The sequence below is a fragment of the Schistocerca piceifrons genome, chromosome 1 (genome assembly GCF_021461385.2).
Source record: "Schistocerca piceifrons isolate TAMUIC-IGC-003096 chromosome 1, iqSchPice1.1, whole genome shotgun sequence".
NCBI classification, from domain to species: Eukaryota; Metazoa; Arthropoda; class Insecta; order Orthoptera; family Acrididae; genus Schistocerca; species Schistocerca piceifrons.
In genome coordinates this window covers 9,083,815-9,099,270 of record NC_060138.1, presented here as the reverse complement: position 1 = coordinate 9,099,270, position 15,456 = coordinate 9,083,815, and the positions used below count along the sequence as shown (strand labels likewise).

General features: G+C 41.6%; 1 protein-coding gene across 1 annotated transcript in view; it reads right to left on the bottom strand.

Annotated features, from left to right (window-relative positions):
- LOC124799109 (RNA-binding protein 25-like) overlaps positions 1 to 15,161 on the bottom strand; it is a 66,614-nt gene extending 51,453 nt beyond the window's left edge. Inside the window, exon 1 of the mRNA XM_047262650.1 lies at positions 14,085 to 15,161. Within this exon, the coding sequence (XP_047118606.1) occupies positions 14,085 to 15,161 (1,077 nt within the window). The remainder of the gene's footprint in view (positions 1 to 14,084) is intronic.
- Positions 15,162 to 15,456: the final 295 nt, after the last annotated feature.

The window sequence follows — 15,456 nt, the reverse complement described above, 5'->3', positions numbered from 1 at the left end:
GCACTGGTGCATCGGAATCTAACACTTTTCTCCCAGGAGTCGCTCATACCACAAATTCTTAGAAAATTCACTCTTCTTGTACTTACGTCGGCATTGTCTCTTTTGTATTCAATAGCGATGCAATTTCTGTGATTCTGGGTCAATGTGAACGTCCAAGGGATACAGTGAACCCGCACCGGTGCATCGGAATCTAATACTTGTCTCCCAGGATCAGCTCAAACCACCAACTCTTAGATTATTCACTCTTCTTGTACTTAAGTCGGCATAGTCCCGTTTGTATTCAATCCCGATGCACTTTCTGTGTTTCATACTCAATGTGAAAGTCCAAGGGATACAGTAAACCAGCACTGTTGCATCGAAATCTAATACTGGTCTGCCAGGAGCCGCTCAAACCACAAACTCTTAGAAAATTCACTCTTCTTGCACTTATGTCAGCATTGTCCCTATTGTATTCAATCCCAAAGCAATTTTTGTGTTTCATGGTCAATGTGAATGTCCAAGGGTTACAGTAAACGTGAACTGGTGCATCGGAATCTAAAACTGGTCTCCCAGGAGCCGCTCAAAGCACAAAACCTTCGAAGATTCACTCTTCTTGTACTTAAGTTAACATTGTGCCTTTAGTATTCAATCGCCATGCAATTTCTGTGTATCATGGTCAATGTGAAGGTCCAAGTGATACAGTTAACCTGCACTGGTGCATCGTAATCTAATACTGGTCTCGCAGGAGCCGCTCAAAGCACGAACTCTTGCAAGATTCACTCTTCTTGTTCTTAAGTCGGCGTTGCCCCTTTTGTATTCGATTCCGAAGCAATTACTGTGTTTCATGGTCAATGTGAAGGTCCAAGGGATACAGTAAACCTGCACTGGTGCATCGGAATCTAATTCTGGTCACCCTGGAGCCGCTCAAATCAACAAACTCTTAGAAGATTCACTTTTCTTGTACTTAAGACGGAGTTGTGCCTTTTGTATTCAATCCCGATGCAATTTCTGTGAAGCGTGCTCAATGTGAAGGTCCAAGGGATAGAGCAATCCCGCACTGGTGCATCGGAATCTAATACTGGTCTCGCAGGAGCCGCTGAAGGCAAAAACTCTTAGAAGATTCACTCTTCTTGTACTTATGTCGGCATTGTGCATTTTGTATTCAATCCCGATATAAATTCTGTGTTTCATGGTCAATGTGAACGTCCAAGGGATACAGAAAACCTGCACTGGTGCATCGCAATGTAATACAGGCCTCCGAGAAGCCGCTCAAAGCTCAAACTCTTAGAAAAGTCATTCTTCTTGTTCTTAAGTAGGCATTGTCCCATTTGTATTCAATCCCGATGCAATCTCTGTGCTTCATGGTCAATTTGAAGGTCCAAGGGATACAGTAAACCTGCACTGGTGCATCGTAATCTAATACTGGTCTCCCAGGAGCCGCTCAAACCACAAACCCTTAGAAAAGTCACTCTTCTTGCACTTATGTCGGCATTGTCCCATTTGTATTCATTCCCAAAGCAACTTTTGTGTTTCATGGTCAATGAGAAGGTCCAAGGGATACAGTAAACGTGAACTGGTGCATCGGAATCTAATACTGGTCTCCCAGGAGCCGCCGAAAGCACAAAATCTTCGAAGATTCACTGTTCTTGTACTTAAGTTGGCATTGTACCTTTAGTATTCAATCCCCATGCAATTTCTGTGTTTCATGGTCAATGTGAAGGTCCAAGCGATACAGTAAACCTGCACAGGTGCACCGTAATCTAATACTGGTCTCCCAGGAGCCGCTCAAAACACAATCTCTTGCAAGGTTCACTCTTTTTGTTCTTAAGTCGGCATTGTCCCTTTTGTATTCAGTTCCGAAGCAATTACTGTGTTTCATGGTCAATGTCAAGGTCCAAGGGATACAGTAAACCTCCACGGGTGCATCGGAATCTAACTCTGGTCAACCTGGAGCCGCTCAAACCACAAACTCTTAGAAGATTCACTTTTCTTGTACTTAAGTCGGAGTTGTGCCTTTCGTATTCAGTCCCGATGCAATTTCTGTGTTGCATGGTCAATGTGAAGGTCCAAGGGATGCAGCAATACTGCACTCGTGCATCGGAATCTAATACTGGTCTCGCAGGAGCCGCTGAAGGCACAAACTCTTAGAAGATTCACTCTTCTTGTACTTAAGTCGGCATTGTGCAATTTGTATTCAATCCCGATATAATTTCTGTGTTTCATGGTTAATGTGAACGTCCAAGGGATACAGAAAACCTGCACTTGTGCATTGCAATCTAATACTGGTCTCCCAGGAGCCGCTCAAAGCACAAACTCTTAGAAGATTCACCCTTGTTGTGCTTAAGTCGGCATTGCCCCATTTATATTCAATCCCGATGCAATTTCTGCGTTTCATGGTCAATGTGAAGGTCCAAGGGATACAGTAAACCTGCACTGGTGCATCGGAATCTAATACTGGTCTCCCAGGAGCCGCTCAAACGACAAGTTCTTAGAAAATTCACTCTTTTTGTACTTAAGTCGGCATTGTGCCTTTTGTTCTCAAGCCGGATGCAACGTCTGTGTTTGGAGGTTCATGAGAAGGTCCAAGGGATACACTAAACCAGCACAGGTGCATCGGAATCTAATACTGGTCTCCCAGGAGCCGCTCAATGCACATACTCTGAGAAGATTCACTCTTCTTGTACTTAAGTCGGCATTGTCTCTTTTGTATTCAAACCCGATGTAATTTCTGTGTTTCATGGTCATGTGAAGGTCCAAGGGATACAGTTAATCAGCACTGGTGCATCGGAATCTAATACTGGTCTCCCAGGAGCCGCTCAAACAACAAACTCTTAGAAGATTCACCCTTCTTGTACTTAAGTCGGCATTGTCCCTTTTGTATTCAATCCCGATGCAATTTCTGTGTTTCATGGTCAATGTGAAAGTCCAACGGATACAGTAAACCTGCACTGGTGCATCGAAATCTAATACTGGTCTGCCAGGAGCCGCTCAAACCACAAACCCTTAGAAAAGTCACTCTTCTTGCACTTATGTCGGCATTGTCCCTTTTGTATTCAATCCCAAAGCAACTTTTGTGTTTCATGGTCAATGAGAAGGTCCAAGGGATACAGTAAACGTGAACTGGTGCATCGGAATCTAATACTGGTCTCCCAGGAGCCGCCGAAAACACAAAATCTTCGAAGATTCACTCTTCTTGTACTTAAGTTGGCATTGTACCTTTAGTATTCAATCCCCATGCAATTTCTGTGTTTCATGGTCAATGTGAAGGTCCAAGCGATACAGTAAACCTGCACAGGTGCACCGTAATCTAATACTGGTCTCCCAGGAGCCGCTCAAAACACAATCTCTTGCAAGGTTCACTCTTTTTGTTCTTAAGTCGGCATTGTCCCTTTTGTATTCAGTTCCGAAGCAATTACTGTGTTTCATGGTCAATGTCAAGGTCCAAGGGATACAGTAAACCTCCACGGGTGCATCGGAATCTAACTCTGGTCAACCTGGAGCCGCTCAAACCACAAACTCTTAGAAGATTCACTTTTCTTGTACTTAAGTCGGAGTTGTGCCTTTCGTATTCAGTCCCGATGCAATTTCTGTGTTGCATGGTCAATGTGAAGGTCCAAGGGATGCAGCAATACTGCACTCGTGCATCGGAATCTAATACTGGTCTCGCAGGAGCCGCTGAAGGCACAAACTCTTAGAAGATTCACTCTTCTTGTACTTAAGTCGGCATTGTGCAATTTGTATTCAATCCCGATATAACTTCTGTGTTTCATGGTTAATGTGAACGTCCAAGGGATACAGAAAACCTGCACTTGTGCATTGCAATCTAATACTGGTCTCCCAGGAGCCGCTCAAAGCACAAACTCTTAGAAGATTCACCCTTGTTGTGCTTAAGTCGGCATTGCCCCATTTATATTCAATCCCGATGCAATTTCTGCGTTTCATGGTCAATGTGAAGGTCCAAGGGATACAGTAAACCTGCACTGGTGCATCGGAATCTAATACTGGTCTCCCAGGAGCCGCTCAAACGACAAGTTCTTAGAAAATTCACTCTTTTTGTACTTAAGTCGGCATTGTGCCTTTTGTTCTCAAGCCGGATGCAACGTCTGTGTTTGGAGGTTCATGAGAAGGTCCAAGGGATACACTAAACCAGCACAGGTGCATCGGAATCTAATACTGGTCTCCCAGGAGCCGCTCAATGCACATACTCTGAGAAGATTCACTCTTCTTGTACTTAAGTCGGCATTGTCTCTTTTGTATTCAAACCCGATGTAATTTCTGTGTTTCATGGTCATGTGAAGGTCCAAGGGATACAGTTAATCAGCACTGGTGCATCGGAATCTAATACTGGTCTCCCAGGAGCCGCTCAAACAACAAACTCTTAGAAGATTCACCCTTCTTGTACTTAAGTCGGCATTGTCCCTTTTGTATTCAATCCCGATGCAATTTCTGTGTTTCATGGTCAATGTGAAAGTCCAACGGATACAGTAAACCTGCACTGGTGCATCGAAATCTAATACTGGTCTGCCAGGAGCCGCTCAAACCACAAACCCTTAGAAAAGTCACTCTTCTTGCACTTATGTCGGCATTGTCCCTTTTGTATTCAATCCCAAAGCAACTTTTGTGTTTCATGGTCAATGAGAAGGTCCAAGGGATACAGTAAACGTGAACTGGTGCATCGGAATGTAATACTGGTCTCCCAGGAGCCGCTCAAAGCTCAAACTCTTAGAAGATTCACCCTTCTTGTACTTAAGTCGGCATTGCCCCATTTATATTCAATCCCGATGCAATTTCTGCGTTTCATGGTCAATGTGAAGGTCCAAGGGATACAGTAAACCTGCACTGGTGCATCGGAATCTAATACTGGTCTCCCAAGAGCCGCTCCAAGCACAAACTCTGCGATGATTAACTCTTCTTGTACTTAAATCGGCAGTCCATTTTGTATTCAATCCCGATCCAATTTCTGTGTTTCATGATCAATGTGAAGGTCGAAGGGATACACTAAACTTGCACTGGTGCATCGGAATGTAACACTGGTGTCCCAGGACCCCCTTAAAGAACAAACTCTGAAGAGATTCATTCTTCTTGTACTTAAGTCGGCATATTCCCTTTTGTATTCAATCCCGATGCAATATCTGTGTTACATGGTCAATGTAAAGGACCAAGGGATACAGCAAAACCTGCACTGGTGCGTCGGAACCTAATACTGGTCTCCCAGTAGCCGCTCAAAGCACAAACTCTTAGAAGATTCAGTCTTCCTGTACTTAAGTCGCCATTGTCTCGTTTGTAATCAATCCCCATGCAATTTCTGCGTTTCATGGTCGATGTGAAGGTCAAAGGGATGCAGTTAACCTGCAATGGTGCAACGGAATCTAATACTGGTCTCCCAAGAGGCGCTCAAAGCACAAACTCTTAGAAGATTCACTCTTCTTGTACTTAAGTCGGCATTGTGCCTTTTGTATTCAATCACAATGCAATCTCTGTGTTTGATGGTCCATGTGAAGGTCCAAGGGATACACTAAACAAGCACAGGTGCATCGGAATCTAATACTGGTATCCCCGGAGGCGTTCAAAGCGCATACTCTGAGAAGATTCACTCTTCTTGTACTTAAGTCGGCAATGTCCGATTTGTATTCAATCCCGATGCAATTTCTTTGTTTCATGGTCAATGTGAAGGTGCAAGGGATATAGTAAACGTGCACTGGTGCATCGGAATCTAATACTGGTGTCCCAGGAGCCGCTCAAATCACAGGCTCTGAAGAGATTCACTCTTCTTGTACTTAAGTCGGCATTCTCCCTATTGTATTCAATCCCGATGCAATATCTGTGTTTCATGCTCAAAGTGAAGGACCAAGGGATACAGTAAACCTGCACTGGTGCATCGTAATCTAATACTGGTCTCCCAGGAGCCGCTCAAACGACAAACTCTGAGAAAATTCACTCTTCTTGTACTTAAGTCTTCATTGTGCCTTTTGTACTCACTCCCGATGCAACGTCTATGTTTGGAGGTTCATGTGAAGGTCCAAGGGATACACTAAACCAGCACAGGTGCATCGGAATCTAATACTGGTCTCCCAGGAGCCGCTCAATGCATATAATCTGAGAAGATTCACTCTTCTTGTACTTAAGTCGGCATTGTCCCTTTTGCATTCAATCCCGATGTAATTTCTGTGTTTCATGGTCATGTGAAGGTCCAAGGGATACAGTTAATCAGCACTGGTGCATCAGAATCTAATACTGGTCTCCCAGGAGCCGCTCAAACAACAAACTCTTAGAAGATTCACCCTTCTTGTACTTAAGTCGGCATTGTCCCTTTTGTATTCAATCCCGATGCAATTTCTGTGTTTCATGGTCAATGTGAAAGTTTTAACGAAATCGGTCGTAATGAATGGGATTGATTTGAAATTTCGTTAAAGAAGAATAATTAAATTTATCTGTTGTTTTTAAGTTAATTTTCTTTCGTGCGAACTTTGTTGTAGAACCACTCTCTTATTTTCGTGTGGTAATAAAAAATTTTTTCTTACTTAATTATTACGTACATTTAAAGAAAAAATAATATTTACGTGAACTCATATGAACTGGTTAAGAATATTAGGTTGAGAATTGGGCCCTTTAAATCATTCGGCCTTGGCATATACTGTCCTGATGCAGTGGATTTTTTGTTAAATATTTTTACTGAATTTTATCCCGGCACTAGCCATAGAACACAAGATTACCTCCATTAGCAGAAAATGTTTTAATTATTGCCAAGCCGACATTTATCACTGATCAAACCTACTTCATTACACATTTAAGATATTTTGAAAGAACCAAACTGTTTAAATTTCAATGTTAACTAACATTAGCTTTCCGCCTACGAATGCACAAACGTATAATTAATTCAAATTTTATCAGCCACAGGATCACTGAAAAAGAAGAACAATTTCTTAATTCACCATTGATTTTTATGCATCTGTTCCCGATTTACGGGTTTGCTATTGTTAGTCGCGGCACAGCCCAGCAACACCGCTAAAAAATGCTGAAAAATTCTTAAAGAAATTTTATAGATGACGTGGGCAAGCTAATTTACATAAATAATTCACACTTTTGATAAACTCTAATATATTTAGATCAAACAACAATACAACTCACATTAATTCGTAACGCATCGTCTAATGGCGGCTAAGTCCAGACAGAGACAAAAGAAGTCTACCCATTCGTAAAAAACTCTTTCACAGTGTCCTACCGCAATGACTTCTGAACAGAGAAGACCCAAGAATACATAATGCATTGTGCTTAAATAGTATTGCTGACTATTAACATTTCTTTGCAAATTGACGATATTATTCTCTTCTGGCAACATATCTCTGCTATCGCAAATACTGACACATTTTACAATCACATAATAAATACAGAAAAAATTCCTATCCTAAATACAGACAAATATTACAACAAAAAATATAAGGAGAATAACAAATGTCTTTTACACCACATTCAGTAATATTTTTGTTCAATAATTACGATATATACAACTTGCCCAGAGCGGCGTATATGGTACAAATAAACTCTTTTTTTTTTTTTTTAATAACGTGAGTTTACCAGGGAACGTTACATTGCCCCCTGGCAGCATTTGGCAAAGAGTTTTTACACTTTGACACAATGGTGCCAGTAACGTTCTTTCCACTTGTATATTTTACGGAATGGCTCTTTTATTTAGTCCCAGGATTATATAAGTTCATGGCTCCCCCATTTGGGCGTAGGCAAACAGGAAACCTGGGCAAAACTGTGCCGGAGCCCAGCCATCCCAGTTGGTTCATGGTCATTTGAATTAAATGCAGTTATTCATTTGAATTAAATTCAGTTCGTCACAAACGGTTACACAATTACACAATATCACAGTCACATACAGTTCGACTGAAGTTTTTTTTTTTGTGTGTGATACTATTATTCGTGTGATACACTACAAGGTCACTTGTCCTACGTAGTAAATGTTCAATGTTTATCGAAATGAAGTCATTGACATGGTATTCAGTTTATGTGAACATAAAAAAAATCAATAATGCTGAATTTGGTGAGCGGTGCGGAGTGATTGTTGAGCGGCGCTCGGCGCGGCGCGCTGACTCCGTGTAGGTCACCGCCCCCGGCGTTGACAGCTACGGCGCGGAGGGGCGCGGCTGTCTGTCTGGTCTGCTACGGGCTGCTGCGGCCGCTGCATAGCTGATGTAGCCGGATGCGCGTTGGATATCCGCTCGCCCGTGCGACGTTTTCTTGCAGTGCTCCAGGAAACATGCAACAAGTTCAGAAACAGTGTACTATCCTTATAGGCATTTTTCCTGCTGTGGGAAAGAACGCACACAGTTAGTGGCAGTTATTACTCAGTAGGCCTTCACTAGTCTGGTTTGCACAATGTTTCGTTGTCACAGTAACACGTTTTATGGGCATACAATATTTTTCACCATGTCATGACTTGTCATTAGTCACACGCAAGTTTTCACCTTAGGACAAAATGTATCTTCGTAGTCAATGCGCTTTCCTAGCGTCCCTTGACACACAAAGAGTTAAAGTTTGACACTAGCTTGATCCACCGTCCGTTATCGGTTCACTGTTCGTGTCGTGCTAGTTCCTTGTCCACTTGCACACACGGCGATGATACAGTTTTTTATCACTTATACACAACTATTCCGTGACGTATTGCTGCAGGTTTAACAGTCACTGTCTGTCTCTGCCGCACAATACTGCACTTTTGTTTAAGTTCCTTTATTTTTATTTACAATGTCCGCTGTGCAACGTTGTTTTTTTTTTTTTTTTTTTTTTTTTTTTTTTTTTTTTTTTTTTTTTTTTTTTTTTTTTTTTTTTTTTGTAATAGCACATTCGTAACTCTTTACCAAGGTGTGATATTTGCGTACATGGTAACAAAATATTAAAATTTGGTATTAGTTTGCCCAAAAGTCATCTATATTCGTGTTCGAGTAGATTTTATTTGTGCATTCCAGCGGGATTCAGGCATATTGTTCAATAACTCCTTTGAACTCATGTCACACTTTACTATCAACGTCCTACGTAACTACAGTGTAGTCTCTGTAGGCAAAAATTGACTTGGACTGTATCTGGCTAGCTCTTTTTTACTGTTTGAATCTGCACATGCTTCAATTGAAGCTTCTTTGTGCGTAACTTTGCATTACATAAATTTGCAACAAGTTTGCCTCCCGTGGTGCCCTCGGGTCACTACTGGGTGCATTATTTTCTCTAATAACATTGGTTAGATAATAAAGTTCTCAGGGCCTCATATTATTGATATTATTCTGGGTTCGAATCTGTCAATCTGACAGCTACACATATATACATACATACACATAATAGAGAAGGTTGTGCCAAGAAATATTTCAAATTTGGGCACATAGAAAATTATGTAGTACACTAACTAATCATTACTAAAATGTTCTTTTTGATTGAACTCTGTCACAGCTTAACACTACAAATAATTGCACTAATCAGATTATCTGTGCAAACATTTAGAGCATGTTCTAGATAACACAAATTAAAAGAGTACATAACACAAATATCCATACACATGAGAAAGTCAATCATATTCTTATAACTAAACACTTCTACACTAGTACATTATCTCTAAAGATCACACATCATTAATGTTCATTATTTACAAAAGAATGGTGTCCACATAGGACTATTAGTCTTTTACTGTAGGAATGCTTTTACATCCTTACGCGGATACAGTCCCCGTACTCTCCCTGAGTGGGGATCTGCTAAGAGATAGCTACACTCATGTGGCACACTTACTACTCTAAAAGGTCCATTGTACACCAATTGCCACTTGCTATTCTGTTTCAAGGATGCCGAGGACTTAGGATGATTGCGTAAGAGTACCAAGTCCCCAACACTAAATTTTTGGTTATTCGTCACATGTCGATTATATTTTTCTTTCCTTTTCTGAGCGCACCTGGTAAGGTTGCACCCTGCTTTTCTTATCTTCACTTCCTTAGGCTCAGGAATGACTGGGACCTTAGGCAAAGGTGCCAGCCACTCATTCAAAACTCTATTATTATTCATTATAATCTCGTTTGGTAGATACCCCGTAGAAGCATGCGGGGTTGCGTTGTGAACTTCTACAAACTTAGGTATCAGATCTGGCCATCTTGTGTGTTTATATGCAATGTATAACCTGAAAAATTTATTTAACTGTCCAAATGTTCTCTCTACTAAACTTGCTTGTGGGTGAAAACGGGAAATTAGTATATGCTTTATATCTTGTTCATGTAAATAGGTTTTCCAGGTATGGCCTGCAAAATAGGAAGCATTATCCGATATTATCGCTTCAGGCTTACCCACTTGTGTAAAATATTCCTTCCCTAACCATTTAACTATTCCACGAGCAGTGGCTGATTTAAGGCAGTATATTTTTAAATATTTAGAGAAAAGGTCATACACCGCTAAAATGTACTTCAATCCACCCCTGGCTCGTGGGTAGGGTCCTGCTATGTCTATAGATACTAACTGAAGTGGTCGATGAGGCACTATAGGATGCAGTTCAAACCTTGTGGACCTAATTTGAAACTTAGCCTTTTGGCACAGAGGACAAGTCCTGATAATGGTGCGAGTCTGCTGGCTTATCCCCTTAAAATAACAGAATTTGGACAAAATCCTTATTGTCTTGCCTATCCCAGCGTGACCCCATGCTAAATGCGTGTGCCACACTACAGCTGGGATAGCCTGTTGTGGTATACACACGACTCCATGGTCATTTGACACACCTGTTTTATAATACAGAATATTATCTACTATTTTGAAATTCTGAACACTTTTAAGATTGGTTCCTTCTTTAATTTTACTAATGATATCTCGCCAAATCGGATCAGTTTCCTGCAATATGGACATATTTTTACACATATGTAAAAAGTCCCTCCTATGTACCTTATCTTGTACTAATAGTATTCGATATTCCTCCGATTGTCCCAAAATATTTGACATTGAGGATTGCCCTAGTGGAAGCCTCGACAAGGCGTCTGCTACAACGTTATCTTGTCCTTTAAGGTACATGATTTTAATTTTATATTCCTGTAATGCTAACCTCCATCTTAGCAAGCGGGTATGGTATAATTTGCAAGTCATTAAATAGCTCAAAGCCTGGTGGTCACTGAATACTTTGACTTCTTTACCATAGATGTAATAGTTAAATTTCTTTACCGCCCAAACCACTGCAAGAGCCTCTAATTCGGTAGCGGAATATGCTCTCTCGCAGCTGTTTAGTGTGCGGCTGGCAAATCCGATTACATTGATTGTTGTGGGGTCGTTGCTCCTGTCCCACTGAAATAAACACGCGCCCAGACCGTATGAACACGAATCTGTCGCTATACAACAATCTTTTGTCATGTCTGGGTGTCGCAGTATGTTGGCGTTCACCAAGGCATTTTTGATAGCGTCAAATGCGCGTTGACATTCTTCTGTCCACACCCAGTGCGCATTTTTACGCAACAGGCTCAATAAAGATTCGTTATTCATTAATTGGTTTGGAACAAACCGTCTAAAAAAAGATGCTAGACCTATAAATGCTTTGAGCTGTTTCTTAGTTCTCGGACTAGGAAACCCACGAATTACATCAAGTTTTTTGCTGTCAGGCTTGATGCCTTGTGGTGTTATTATGTGACCTAGAAATTTAATCTGATTACGTCCAAATTTGGATTTATCAAGATTCGCTGTTACTCCCGCTTGCTTAAACCTTTCTAAGACTTTACTCAGTAGTTCTACGTGCTCCTCCCAGGTGGCAGTGGCAATCACTAGATCGTCTACATACACTGTTACCCTTTGCAGCAAATCCGGACCTAAAACCGCGTCGAGGGCTGTTATAAAAACTCCTGCACTTACATTTAGGCCGAAAGGTAGTACCCTAAATTGGTAGCTCCTTCCCCCAAATATAAATGCAGTATATTTCCTCGACTCGGGTGTGAGCAGGATTTGCCAGAAAGAACATCTCATATCAATAGATGTCAAATATTGCACTCCATGAAATTTTTGAATTTGCTCATCAAGATTTTCCGGATGAGTCCTAACAGGTACAATAATTTCATTTATGTCTCTCGCATCTAGTACTAACCGTACCTGTCCGTCTGCTTTTGCTACCGCCACCAAAGGACTACTATAAGGGGACAAAGACGGTTCTATTATTCCCCACTCGATCAGTTTTCTTATTTCTTTAGCTACTATTTCCTTCTTGGACCAAGGAATGGAGTATGAGGCTCGACAGTAAGTTTTGTGAGGCTTTACCTCGATATTGTACTGATATCCCTTAACAATTCCTGGTCGTTCTGAAAATACATCTGCATAATTAGATAATAACTGTACCAAATCCTGCTGTTGCATAGAGTTCAAATTTTCGGACTGTGATACTTTGTTCACAAGTGCGTCCACATTTGCTTTTAATTGATCATCTTGTACGTCAGGATAATAGAGTTTCTGACCTAGACAATGATTGTCTAAATGTAGTATCCACTGATTCCTACACCTTATGTTAATAGCGTTACAATTAGGTACAGGTACCTCTTCAGATCTGAGCATGGACAATTCTATTCTCCTACCAGCATTCATCAAGCTTAATTTTCCCCGAGAAAGGTCGATTATTGCGTCCCTTTCTCTTAAAAAATCTACCCCCAAAATGCAGGCTACCTTTAAACCCTTTACTACCAGGAATGAGCACGCTATGGCTTCATCCTCTACATACATGTCTACCCGCACTTGGAGTTTAATTATTTGTCGCTGTGCACTTATGGCTCCAGTGACTTTACAATTATTCACGGGAAAAGTCAGCATACGCCTTTCCTTCCCCAGTACTTTGAATAAGTCCATACTCATAACACTGACAGTAGCACCTGTATCTACGACCGCTTGCACATCAATATTGTTAATTTTGATCTCTATTATCGCTTGTACTTTGTCTTTGTGCTCCTTTATGCACGTGGATGGTTCAGTTATTAATTCATCTCTCATCTGTACCCCGTCATTATACCTAAGGATACAGATTTTGTTCGGTGTTTTGTTCTGTGTCGGGCTGCTCTCACTCCAAACCTCAGCCGACGATGGAGAGCGTATCTCGGCTGCATCTAGTTTGTTGAATTATTGCTAGTGGATGGGCGTGGCTGCTCTGTGTCACTGACCTCCACTATGTGCACGTTGTGTTGCGTCGGCCGCCACGGTTGCGCAATTGGCGCATTTTGTGGTGGCGGTCGGTTATTGTCATATCTATCACTGTTTTGCCGGTCCGGACTGGGCCTCTGGTTCTGCGGCCAAGTTCGGTTTGCATCATTATAAGTATTAGTGTTGCTCGGCCCCCTGGCATTTTTCCATCTATTATTGCTTGGTGGGCCTGTCTCATACCGGTCATCGAACCTCCTTTTCCGGTCATTATTCACCGGCGGACTATTGCCGTTCCGGTCTCTACCTCTATTTCCGTTGTGTGCATACTCCTGTCTCCTATTATTACCTCCGCCGTTTCCATTACTTGGTGGAGGCGTGTTATTTCTACCATTTCTATAACCATTTCCGTTACTTCTAGCCTGTTCAGAGGCTGCCTTAACGTCCTCCTGAATCAGGTCAATTGAGTCCAGAACAGACAAGAAATGTTCCATATCATTTTCAGGCACGTGTATAAGTTTTTCCTTTACATGTATCGGCAAGTGTGATTTCAAAAGCCTGATCAAATCCCGGGATGAAATCTGTTCGTCCCAGTAACGGGTCTTATTAATGTACTTCTCGAAATATTTTCGCAAATTGCCTAGTCGTGGAGAATACGGCTCTGGATTATATACCTCCTTCCGTAATCTCTCCTGGATACATGTTGACCAATATTTGGCCAAGAATGCTTTTTCAAATTGCTCATATGTATCACAACTGTCAGCTGCTTCGGTTGCCCATAATGCAGCATCTCCTTGTATGTAAGACATAACGAACTGTATTTTCTGGGTATGACTCCAAACGCTAGGCAAAATGTTTCTAAATCCCTTGATAAACACTACAGGGTGAACAGATTTCTTCTCCGTTGTAAAGATCTGAAACTGTCGGTTCCTAATCAAGCTTTCTTCAATCACTACTTTGGAATGACATTTATTTGTTTCGCTTACATTGGTTGCCTGTTCTGTCTCGCAGTCGCAATTTTTTACTGCAGTATTTATATGCCTATCATTGTTGGACCTGGCTGGCGTGACATACGCCCGTGCCTCGTCATGCCGCAAGCTAAGCTCCATCTCGGCAAGACGACGGTCCACACTCCGCTGCCACAGCGGAATGTCTTTGTGCACTATCCTCTTTAGATCTTGCACATCCGCACTTGAGCCCACATCTCTGGCCTCAATTGCGGCGTGCACTTTCTGATCTATTTCTTTTATGACTTCATTTTCTACTTTGTGCACTTGTTCGATCACTTTGTTCTCAATTACTTGAGTTGTGTCAATTTCTAGTTGTTCGAGCCTATTAGTCAGGACACTGATTTCCTCTACTATATTGGCGTTAGCCACTTGAACACTATCTACTCTTTCGCTTAATTCTTGCACCGTTTTGGGTATGGTTTCATATTTTTGTTTTAAACTAACAATCTCACTTTGCATAACTTCTAAAGTTTGCATCAACTGCAAGTCCCTCTCATGCAGGCGTCGGTCACGCTCTGCTTGTTTAGCATCACGTTCTCTATCGCGCTCTGCTTGTTTGGCAAATTCAGCTACCAATCTCTGGTCACGCCCTGCTTGTTCAGCATCACGTTCTCTATCGCGTTCTGCTTGCATACATGCAAATTCAGCTACCAATCTCTGGTCACGCTCTGCTTGTTCAGCATCACGTTCTCTATCGCGTTCTGCTTGTTTAGCATCACGTTCTCTATCGCGTTCTGCTTGTTTAGCATCACGTTCTCTATCACGCTCTGCTTGCACACGTACAAATTCAGCTTGGAAATTGAGCATGCGCTCGAACATAACTCTTAATGATTGCACTTCTGACACCTCACCACTCTCTGGTCCGTGTCCAGTGCTTGCGGATGGCACAGTATTTCCGCTATCAACTGAATCACTGGGTGGCAATGGCAACATTTCTTGTCCTTTTGCCCCCAGATTCTCACATTGTACTTCCTGAACTACGTCACTAACATTACTTTGTGTCCCACTTTCCAACTCGGTATCACTACTTACTGACTGTTGCTCATTATCCATGTTGACATCTTTCTGACTACGCAATCTAACCATAGTAAACAAAAGAAATAAAATCTGAACTAAATATCCTAACACTCAGGTTTCACTGACATAATCACACAAGAAATGGACATTAACTAATATACACTTACTATATACTACAATAACTAACTACCTAAATGTCCTGTTATTTTAAAACAATTTACTAACAACAAGCACACCACTAATGATCCGAGAACACTGCACTGAGGCTACTTTACTACCCACAGGACAACTACACTGTAGCTTTACCTTTTGGTGATCTATCTTGGGTGCA